The sequence below is a fragment of the Geotrypetes seraphini genome, chromosome 17 (genome assembly GCF_902459505.1).
Source record: "Geotrypetes seraphini chromosome 17, aGeoSer1.1, whole genome shotgun sequence".
NCBI lineage: Eukaryota > Metazoa > Chordata > Amphibia > Gymnophiona > Dermophiidae > Geotrypetes > Geotrypetes seraphini.
The window spans coordinates 36,489,060-36,500,955 of record NC_047100.1 but is presented as its reverse complement, the minus strand read 5'-3'; the positions used below and the strand labels follow the sequence as shown (position 1 = coordinate 36,500,955).

Here is an 11,896-nt window from a genome sequence, read left to right as displayed (position 1 = left end):
GATTTGTATGTAACTCGGAACTTGTAGATTTAAAATTTCATGTTGCTTACCTCTGCTCCCAGCTGACAAAAGGGCCGGTGTTCCCTCTAAGGTACAGCATGTACAACCACAGATGTACTTAATGTGGCCATGCATCATTCCTGAATCTGCTAAAGTCTATAGCACTGGATTTCACTGCTCAGTGAAATCAAATGAAGCCACGACCGCGTTGAGTTGTACTTAAGTCGGGCGTCTGTAACTCGGGGACTGCCTTAGGGTGGTTTAGGGACAGGGTAGGACTCAGGGAGGTGGATAGCTAATAATGTGAATATGCAGGGGGGGCTTCCCATTCCTGCATCCTGTCAGATGCACCGCAACATGTGACACCCCCCCCCAGCTTAGATATTACAAATATAACTGCACAATCTACCTGGATTTTATATTACAGTTTAATCAAAAGTCTTATACAAAACACATTTTAAAATCCTGTACAGAATTATTTTCATAATACTTTTGAGGCCAATATACTGAAGTTCGTTAACATTGGCTAATAACGTATACTAAATATCTTGCAGTAGGGCCTAGAGATTAATGACATTTTTTTAAATTGCACTATTGTTCAGTTAAGATTCAGAGTGGATTATAACATTAAGGGAAGCACATATACTTCAAATTATTGCACAAAGAGAAAATATCAAGACTAGCATTTAGCAAAAAAGTAGGTCTTTAAAACTTCTAAAGGAAGACTGTTTGATAAGAAAATGATCATATCAGTTGACTCTTCCTAATTACTCTAAAAACAGCTGGAAACTGCAAATGAGTAGCACATTAATTTATGAAGGGCTCTTTTATAGAATTCCAATTAACAGAAAAGTGCACACCCTGCTTTTACTTTGCCATTGGATGTACGCGTAGGTCGAGTTAACTAGGGCAAATCTGTATGTGCATAAATCCTAGACTACTATAATTTATGTGCATTCATGTACACATCCTATTACCCCAGAATTGTACTAGAAAGTAAGGAGTAGTGCATATTTTCCCCCAAAGGTTGCAGTTTAAAATTATCAGTGCTGTATTCTACAGCCTGGAAGAAGGAGGCCCACCCCCATCTCTGGGGCTGCACAGGTTTGGCAGTTTGATGTAAGACGATAGGTGATATTTGGAATCAGCTAGAAGAGTGAATTTGTGACATATGCATTTGAAACAAAACTTCCTGCACCGGGGAACCAGTCTTGATGGCACCTAAGGGAACTGTCAGAAGGCTCAGGACTTGTGTTCCAGTAGTTTCCAGAAGCCAAAGAGGATTGTGATAACCCAAGCCAGCCTTGGGGCTACCTGGAGGGTCAAAATTGTGACTTCATTCCAGAGGAGTCTTAAGCTCTGGCTCTGGGTGGGAAGTTTGTCTTTGAGAGAACAAACCAATTGATCACACTAAGAACTAAAGTTAATTTGGGGTCTGTCACCCACTATTTGGACTTGCAGTAGAATCCATCTGTGCATCTGAATTATTTACATCTAAGTGGGGCTTTGTATATAGGTTGGAGTTGTTGAAAGACCATTGCCTCTTCTGTGTTTCAAGGAGAAGTAAACGTTTGGGTTATCCAGCAACTTACTGATATGGTCTAACCAGTGGTGTAGGAAGAGGGTGGGGGGGCGGACCACCACGGACACCGTCTTTGCGAGGGGTGGTGCCGGAGCCTCTCCTTCTCTCTGCCCCCCATGTACCTCTTTAAAATGTTCACCGGCTGCTTGCGCTAGCCTCGGCTCTCTTCTGACATCACTTCCTGTTCAAGGGACCAGGGAGCCGAGGCCGATTCGAGCAGCAGGTGGAAGATGCTGCTTGCACCGGTGAACATTTCATGCAGGGGTGGGGGTGAACGGCATAGCGGGGAAGAGTGGGGGGCACACAGTGACGCCGATGCCAGTGCCAACTTCTCTTGCTGTGCCACTAGGTTTAACATCATTGGGAGGGTGAGTGGACGTCTGGTGAGTGCTTGCTGTGGAATCCAACCGAAGAAGTTGACTCATGCTCTGGACTCGCCTAAACAAAAATAACTTTGTGTGTCCCTTGCCAGCATCCGGGAGAAACGGGGTAACATCAAGAATCAGGGCCCCTCTATCACTCGCAATAAGAAAAGTGAGCACTGACTTTTTTTTTACAGATCAGGCCTAAAAAGATGCCATTACCAGCACTTGTAGTGTGTGTGTGTGTCCTGTTGCTAATATTACAATTAAAAACATACAGGCTGCTTAGGAAGTCATGTGCCCATATCTATATTTTTGAAAACCGAGTAGAGCTGAGCTGCGGAACTTAGGTCTGTGCTTTCACTTGGCATCTAAATTTAGCTGCATAAAACGTAGGTGACTAAGGGGACAGAGTTAGTGGGGTCAAAGATATTAGGCAGATAGAGCTGATTTTCAGGATGAGGCACTTAAACTTAAAATTCCTAAATTTACATATTCAGCTTTCAATTTAACCCTTTAGTTGGCAGACGGTGAAAGGGCTGCTTAACGAAACTTGATGTTGAATGAGAACAACAGTGCCAAGTAAACAGGCATTTGGAGATACAGATCTCCCGTAAGAGCCATAGAAGACACACGTTGCTTCCGAGCAACAAGGCCAAATAAAGGGCAGTTACAAAACCAATGTGAAGGAAAGACATAATCCTCCAAAGAATATAACTCTACACACCCGCAAACCCAACCAAAACTTGAAAACAATTATGTGTACCGCCCACCCCCAAGTCACTTCCCTGAGAACAAAATATCAAAACAGTCCTCGGAGGTCTCACTTGTTCTTTATGAATAACTTGGGTATTGACACAATCCTGTTATACGGTACATTCAACTTTTACGCGCACTAAAATTAGGCCTTCCTTGCATGATATTATCCCAGACCCAAGCGTTGCTGATTGATTTGCCTCTTTCATGATATGATCTACTGCAGACTGCCCACAGATTGGTCATTCCTAAAGAGCCAACACAAAGAGGGTCACCCTTGAAGAGTGTTTTAAGTAATGACTCGGAAAAGTGGGGATTGCTGCTTAGAACATGGTAAGGTATGCATTCTTCGTTCTTGGGACGAGAGGATCAGGTTTATTTGGGGTATCAATAGTTTAATATATGATACCGTATTAGATAGGACAGTATTTTGTGGGTTTATTTAGAATAAGTTCTTGTCTTTTCGGTTTGTATTACAGGATTGGCCTATTCTGCGAGAGTGGGGAAGGTGTCTATTCTGTGTTAGGATTGTTTTGTGGTGGTGATTGTATTTTTATCTGTGATATAAACTCATTTGATTTCATATTTATGAAGTAAAGCAATGTAAAAGTGTAAAATATACAGTAATATAGAATGATTATTGCAGAAATCTTCATCAACCAGGGAAACGCTGCCATCAACCAAAGACGCTCTTTGCAGGTCCTTCCTTGGGTTTCTCGAAGACAGTTTCCGTTCCTGTCCGGTCTCTGCTGAATACGGAAGGTGCCGCTGTGCCGCTTTGCTCTTAAAAAGAAAATGAGGAGGAAATGTCTTGATTTTTTTTTGGTCAACAATTTTGAAATTAATTTTTCAAATATTAAATTGAAAAGCATTATGTGATGATCAAAAAGCAAATTTGATTGGGAGGAACAGAGCTAGAGAAGTGTAATGGGATATAATCTGTATCATAGTAAAGGGGGGACGGGTGGGTGGTCCGCCCTGGATGCCATCATGGTGGGGGCACCGGCATCCCTCCTCCCCCCACTGCACGTGTGCCCTCCTTCTCTTCCTTGCGACTGTGTCCTCTCCCACTGACGTCACTTCCGGGTGCCACACATAGGATGTGATGTCAGAGGGAAAGGACGCGGTCGCAAGGAGCACGTTGAAGTTGTTGGTCGCGTGCTCTTGGCAGGGGAGGGGTGCCACTGCTCCAGGTGCCTCTTAACCCTCGCTATGCCACTGGATACGTATCTCTGAAGGGCAATTCTCTAAACTGGTAGACTTAAGCACCTAAGTGCTGCCTTACTCAGCCTTATTTCATGTATGTGCACCAGGAGTATTTTATAAAACATTGTTTATTTTATTTATTTATTTTTAAAATTTCTATACTGTTTTAGATCAAAACGGTTTACAAAATTCTTACATACTTAAAATGCTAAGGAAAATCAGGACCAGTAGAAACAGACAGCATTAATTCTAACAACAATCAATACTCAGAAAAATGCATCAACAAATAGTTGTGTTTTTAACAGTTTTCCAAATGAACTCCTGTTGCTGCATTTCCGAATTTGGACCACAGAGGCATTCCATAGTTTTACCCCTGCACATGAAAAGGTCACTGCATTGGTTTCCACATTTTTGGGGTTGACATTTGTTTTCAACAATGTGGACTTTTCCGAACGCAGTGATCTTGTTGGTTGCTTGTGCATGGCGGGTGGAGAAGTGGGTGGAGAATGGGCAGGTCATAACATGGCCCTGGTTTAAGTGCATAACTTACAGACTACTCTTAAGTAATGCATCAGAGGGGTGCACTTAAGCTTGCGTACATATGGCAACCATAAACTTGGCATAAGTAGTCGCACCTACAGTGCATATCTTCAAACAAATGTATCTTCCCTTCCCCCGTACCTCTGTGATGTTCCTGGCATGAGCAGCAACCCCCTAACCTGCTGTTGCGCCAGCGTCGACCCTTCCTCTGATGTCACTTCCTGGACCCGCACCTAAGAAGTGACATCAGAAGAAGAGCCTGATGCTGGCATGACAGCAGGTTGGGGGGTTGCTGTTACAGATGTACAGGGAAGGAGAATGTGGTGGTGCGGATGGAGAACAGGGCAGGGAAAGGGTGCCACCACCCAGGCGCTGCGTATGAGCTTCACAAGCACCAGCATAGCGTTGCCAAGTCTACTTCTTGAAAACAAAACCAGTTAGATTCATTACTTTTCAATCATCCCTCGTGCTAGGGATGTGTATAGGGCAAAAAGTGAATTTTTCCTAAATTTTCAGATTGTTTTCAGTTCATTTCACTCATTTGCTTCAATAAAAGTTTTTAATGCAGTGTAAAACACATTAATTCATAGGTTAAAAGGATTTTACAGTACTAAGGGGTCCTTTTACTAAGGTGTGCTAGTGCGTCTTAACACATGCTAATGCGTGGGCGTCCAAAGGATATAATGGACGTGTTAGCATGCATTAGCATTTAGCGCTCGCTAAGACACACTAACGCGCCTTAGTAAAAGGACCCCTAAATTTGTAATGGCATATTAAATGCCTGACTTAGGCCCCCTTTTATCAAGTCACGTTAGGGTTTTTCCCTCCAGCTACTGCGGTAAAAGCTGCTACGTGCATAGGAATTCTATGAGCATCTGCGCTTTTACCACAGTGGCCGGCGATTAAAACCCCCTAAAGCGACTTGATAAAATGAGGCCTAAATTGAACGATAGGCTTAATCAGGACCAATAGTAGCGCTCAACCCAACACCTCATAATCAGCTTGAATTGGACTTATTTGAAAATTAGGCACCTAAGTTGAAAAACTTGATTCTATGAAAAGAAGACGCCTAAAAGTAGGCATGGTTGAGATTGATCACGGACAGGTTTTCAAATTTGGCACCTCTTTGTGAATCAAGTGCCATTGTACTCTGGTATCTGTGCCTAATTTTAGGTGAAGAAAACCCCAGCATAAACTGGGGATACTTAAACGTTAGGAGGCTGAACACCATCTAAGCACGCTTAGGCATCGCTAAGTGTGATTCTATAATTGTGCCTAAGTTTTATATAGTCGGTGCCGTTAGCAGTGCCTAACTTTAGATGGAAATTATAGAATCTGGACCTATGTGTCTGAATACCTTCACAGACCCCGGTGCTGGGCATGGGTTTCCATGCTAACAGGAAGCCCCATGCTGGCTACCAGTACAAGGCAGAAGTCGCAGTTGAAGTCTAGAGGGAAGGGGAGGTGCTTTGTTTCGGTGACCCCCATCCACTCCCAATTGATACTCCAACTTATAGTCTGGGAATCCATGGTGCAGAAATTCTGCGCGCCTAAGTTTTCCCACCGAAAATGGGATGATTTATTGTGGCCGTTACATCACGGCCACAATGAAACAGCCATGTTGAATCATCCTTTACATGATGGCTGCGATGAAGCATGCCTCTCCTTCCCCCCTGCTGCAGCCTGCCCTCCTCTCTGTCCCCCTTTCCCTCACCAATCGACCACGATGAATTGGCCTAGACCCTTTTCCCACATCTTACTTCTATGGGTAGAGAGCATTGTTTTATCCATGGAATTTGTTTTGAAACTCACTCCCCCACAACACATAATAGCTTGTTATCAGAATGGTGGCAATCACTTGTCGGTAACCAATGAATGCATTAAAGATATTTACCGCACTCCTTCATGACTTGGTAGGTTTTTGACCGCATTTCTTGATTGCTAGAAAGTTTATTTCTGGCCCCTTTCAGATCCTCTTCCTTCATGACGGGGCGCTTCTTTTTCACGGGGGCCCCCTGGCAAGGGTTTAGAGGGGAGAGGTCAGTGTTTGACTACATGTTTGCAGAGCACTCTGAAGTTCTCTGTTCAGCTTCCATAGCACCTGCCTTCATTTGATAAACTATTCGATGTTCATTTGAATGATTGTATTATAAAGACGTTTTCTGACGTATTCTATTGAAAGAACAAAACAGGGAAAAACAAATCCACAAACAAATACAGAGAAACCAAAATGGAAATGTCCAAATCAGAATGATGTGCACTAAAAAAGTGTCCTCCAACTCATCTGATAATATGAAGATCTTTATTTCTCTATGACTCAATGACTCGACATGTACAGCAGTGAGATGTTCGGTACCAGTCAGCTATAGTTAGATACACACGCCAAAAGATTCTTCATTGGAATTTTGGTTGCTAGGGCTGTGGTTCTCTGTCCAGTGCTCAGGATACCCATAATGAATATTCATAAGTAATTTTGCATTCAGTGGAGGTTAGTGCAAGCAAATTTATCTCATACATATTCATGTGTTTATCCTGAAAACCTGGCGGGGTGTATCCCAAGGCCTGGGTTGAGAACCCCTGTGCTAGGTGATGTACTGAACCCTTGTCTTTCAAAAAATACTAAGACTAGAGTAGTGTATTTCAAACTGTGTGCTGTGGCGAGATTCAGGGTGTGCCGTGAGGTACCGGCTGACTACCAGTAGGATATGCCTCTTGCGGTGAGAGGCACGTCCTGTAGACCGTCATCCAGCTCCCTGCTCTCCGCTCCTCTCCTCCCAGGGTCCCATCTGGAGGGCCTCCACGCATGTGCAGACATTAACATGATGACATCACACAGGCACGTGATGTCATCACGTCGACATCCACGCATGTCCAGAAGCCGTCCAGCTGCGGTCCCGAGTTTAGTGCACCGTGGCTTCAAAACGTTTGTGACACACTGGACTAGAGGATAAACCATGAAGTTATGAAGTAGCACAGGGGTGCCCACACTTTTTGGGCTTGCGAGCTACTTTTTAAATGACCAAGTCACAATGATCTACCAACAATAAAATTTTAAAAAACACAACGCACACTGTACGCATAGAAAATGTTAATCATCATTCCTATTCCAGGGTTTTCAAAGAGGTCAAAGCAGATGACTCTATGCACTGTCACCTCAGTAACAACCATACAAAAGTAGACAAATACCCACCCCCTCCCTTTTTACTAAACCACGTTAGCAGTTTTTAGTGCAGGGAGCTGCGCTGAATGCCCAGCGCTGCTCTCGACACTCCTAGGCTCCCTGCGCTAAAAACCTCTATTGTGGTTTAGTAAAAGGGGACCATAGTGTAAAATATAGACAGCAGATATAAATTCAGACACATTTTGATCACAAAATTTAAAATAAAATCATTTTCCCTACCTTGTCTGGTGATTTCATGAGTCTCTGGTTGCACTTTCTTCTTCTGACTGTGCATACAATCTTTCTTCCCTTCTTTTAGCCTGTATGCTTCTTCTCCTCCAGACCTCATTTCTTCCCCCCAACTTTTCCTTCCTCTTCCCTGCCCTTTCTTTCTCTCTACCTCCCTTTCATTTTTTTCTGTTTCTCTTCTTTCCTTCTGTCTCCCTGCCTGCCCTTTTTCTTTCTTTCTCCCTGCCCTCCCCCAAGCCACTGCCATTGCCATCGGGGACCAGGACCCAAACGCCACCAATAACAGGCCCCAAGCTCTCCCTGCTTCGGCCAACCAGCATTCCTCTCCCTGACGTCAATTCTGCCATCGGGAAGAGGAAGGCTGATCAGCCCAAGATCGCGATCGACCTATTAGGGGAAATGCTGCCGGGTCCTGCCTTCGCGGAAACAGAAAGTAGGCAGGACCCGGCAGGAAGAAGAACAAATGCTTGTCTCCCGCATTAGCCCGTAGCGAACGCTTGCTTCAGGGCTCTCAACATGTGCGCGCCGGCTTCCCTTCTCCCCTCCCCCCCCCCGGACATAACTTCCGGTTTCGGAGGGAAGAGAAGAGAAGCCGGCACGCACATGTTGAGAGCCCTGAAGCAAGCGTTCGCTACGGGCTAATGCGGGAGACAAGCATTTGTTCTTCTTCCTGCCGGGTCCTGCCTACTTTCTGTTTCTGCGAAGGCAGGACCCGGTTTTTTGTTCAGCAGCGGCAGATGACAGCTGGGCGGATCGCCCAGCTAAAAGGCCCTAGGGAGAAAGAAAACTGGAGAGGAAGGCTGATCGGCCCGTAGATCAGGACGGCAACACGAGTCTATCACAGAGCCCGGGATAGGCTCCGCGATCGACTCGCGTTGCCTTCCTGAGCTACTGGTCGATCGCGATCGACGCGTTGGGCACCCCTGAAGTAGCACTTTTAAAACGGGAGAAAATGTTTTTTCATACATAATAACATAGTAAATGACGGCAGATAAAGACCTGAACGGTCCATCCAGTCTGCCTATAAGTTATACTCATTAAAAAAAATACATGATTAGATTAACTTGTCTCTTCTTTGATATTTCTGAGCTGTAGACTGTAAAGTCTGGTATTGTCCTAAGTTCCAAATGCTGAAGTTGCCATCTAAACTCGCTCCAGCCTATCCAAGCATCCCGTTGTTTGCAGGACATCTACCGTAAAGTCTGGCCAGTAACATCCTCAAGTTCCAAGTTAGTGAAGTTCCCATTGATGCCCTCCCCAGCCCAGTCTTATACCAAATCACCATATATGGAACACAGACCATACGGTTCTGTCCAATACCGGTCTTAGTTCTTTACTTTACATCCTTCATTTTCTAATTAGAAATCCTCTATTTTTATCCCACATTTTTTGAATTCCATCACCGTTTTCCTCTTCACCACTTCCCTCGGGAGGGCATTCCAGGCATTTATCACCCTCTCCGTGAAGAAGAATTTCCTAACATTGCTCCTAAGTCTTCCTCCCTGTAACCTCAAGTTTTAACATTTTTTTCTTCTCTGGAAAAGATTTGGTTCTTTATTAAGGCCTTTCAAGTATTTAAATACATTCCATAATTAAGCTCTGGAATTCATGGCTGGAGGATGTGGTAAAATGAGTTAGTGCAGTGGTTCCCAACCCTGTCCTGGAGGACCACCAGGCCAATCGGGTTTTCAGGATAGCCCTAATGAATATGCATGGAGCAGATTTGCATGCCTATCACTTCCATTATATGCAAATCTCTCTCATGCATATTCTTTAGGGCTAGCCTGAAAACCCGATTGGCCTGGTGGTCCTCCAAGACAGGGTTGGGAACCACTGAGTTAGTGTACTTGGGGTTGAGAAATTTGGACAAGTTACTTGGAGTTGATAAACTATAGTAAGGGTAGACTTGGAGAAACCCACTCCTTGTTCCTGGGGGTAAACAACATGGAATCTTGCTACTTTTGGGGTTCCTGAGCAGTGTCGTAGCGAGGGTGAAAGGCGCCCAGGGCGGTGGTGTCCTCGAATCTGCCTCCTTCCTTTCCCCCGTTCCTCTAGTTCACTGCCAGGAGCAACAAGAATGGCTCCTCGCGACCCTGTCGGCTCTCCCTCTGATGTCACTTCCTATGCACAGCACCTGGAAGTGACATCGGCGGGAGAGATGACGCGGTTGCGAGGAGCACATTGACATTGTTGCTCAAGGTGGGAAGGGAAGGGGGCACATGTGTGGCAAGGGGAGGAATGGGAAGAGGTGGAGGGGTGCTGGTGACTTCGCCAACATGGCATCCAGGGCAGACTGCCCCCCCCCTTACTACACCACTTTGTCTGACCTAGATAAGCCACTTGTGGAAATCAGATATTGGGTATGTTGGACCATTGGTCTGATTCTTTATAGCACCTCTTATGTTCTGAGGCCAGAATTGTATAAATTGGTGCTTCATTTTATTGTTCATAGTAACCAATTGTAGCTTTGCGACTAACTCCAAGTATTACTCTATGGGAGATGCAGCATAAATTTTTGTTCCATTTATATCTATCTCCTACTAGAGCTTATCGTATGTCCATCACGGGATCTTCTTGTTGTTTAAAATGTGGTCAACTTTATGCTTTCCTCGGCCGTCAATTTTGGACTTGCGCTCGAGTTTCAACATTTTGGCAGATCCTGGGACACAGTATTTCAAATTTTTGGCACCGTCATTGGACGCCTACTCCACAAACTCTTTTTGGTACTTACACTCTTTCTCTTCCTAAACGTGGGGGAATGTCCGCATTTGTAGCCCGTGCTGTCCTTTTGGGACTAAAGACGATTTGACTGCCTGGCTCACAGTGGACGCACCTTCTTATTCCCTTTGGAGATCCCTCATGATTGGTCAGGCTGCTTTGGAACGTTTTTATTTTGTGGATATAGATTCCCCTCAGGGAAGGCGATATCAGCTTGTGTTGGAGCCCTTTTGGCAAACTAACGCCTTTTGCATGCAGCAGACTGTTGAATGGTTGATTACAGCATTTTTGATTGTAGCATGAGAGACATTTTTCTTCTTTGAGTTGGGGTGGGAGGGGGGATTTTGTTGCTTTGAATATTGGCTTTGTTTCTATGTTGCTTATTCTTGATAACTTTGAATAAACATATTGAAATATAGTAACAAACTGACCAAACAAAGAAGAAACTAAGAATGTCATAATGCCCCTGTATCTCTCCATGGTGCGACCTCACCATGGTGCGTTCAATTCTGGTCTCCTTATATCAAGAAAGATATATTGGTGCTAGAAAAGGTTCAAAGAAGAGCGACCAAGATGGTAAAGGGAATGGAACTCCTCTCGTAAGAGGAAAGACAAAAATGGTTAGGGCTCTTCAGCTTGGAAAAGAGACGGCTGAGGGGAGATATGATTGAAGTCTACAAAATCCTGAGTGGAGTAGAACGGGAACAAGTGGATCGAATTTTCGTGCTCTGTCAAAAATTTCAAAGACTAGGGGACACTCTAAGTTACAGGGAAATACTTTTAAAACCAATAGGAGGAATTTTTTTTTCACTTAGAGAATAGTTAATTTCTGGAACGCATTGCCAGAGGATGTGGTAAGAGCAGATAGCGTAGATGGTTTTAAGAAAGGATTGGACAAGTTCCCGGAGGAAAAGTCCATAGTCTGTTATTGAGAAAGACACGGGGGGAAGCCACTGCGTACCCTGTATCGGTAGCATGGAATATTACAACTCCTTGGGTTTTGGCCAGGTACTAGTGACCTGGATTAGCCATCGTGAGAACGGGCTACTGGGCTCAATGGACCATTGGTCTGATCCAGTAAGGCTATTCTTATGTTTTTATGTTAAAGTTTCAATTTTATTAGGTGTTTTATATACCGCCTGTCAAGGTTATCTAAGTGGTTTTACAATCAGGTACTCAAGTATTTTCCCCGTCTGTCCCGGTGGGCTCACAATCTATCTAATGTACCTGGGGGGCAATAGGGGGATTAAGTGACTTGCCCAGGGTCACAAGGAGCAGCGTGGGTTTGAACCCACAGCCTCAGGGTGCTGAGGCTGTAGCTTT

At 44.5% G+C, this 11,896-nt stretch overlaps 1 protein-coding gene across 2 annotated transcripts in view; it reads right to left on the bottom strand.

The window, feature by feature from the left end:
* Positions 1–410: 410 nt before the first annotated feature.
* LOC117351224 (store-operated calcium entry regulator STIMATE-like) overlaps positions 411–11,896 on the bottom strand; it is a 310,978-nt gene continuing 299,492 nt past the window's right edge. Inside the window, exons 9-10 of one of the 2 annotated variants that reach the window (XM_033926229.1) lie at positions 6,341–6,469; positions 411–3,483 (exon numbers count right to left, since the gene is read on the bottom strand). In XM_033926229.1, the coding sequence (XP_033782120.1) occupies positions 3,377–3,483; positions 6,341–6,469 (236 nt within the window). In that variant the 3' untranslated portion in view covers positions 411–3,376. The remainder of the gene's footprint in view (positions 3,484–6,340; positions 6,470–11,896) is intronic. The other variant, XM_033926228.1, reaches the window with a different exon arrangement.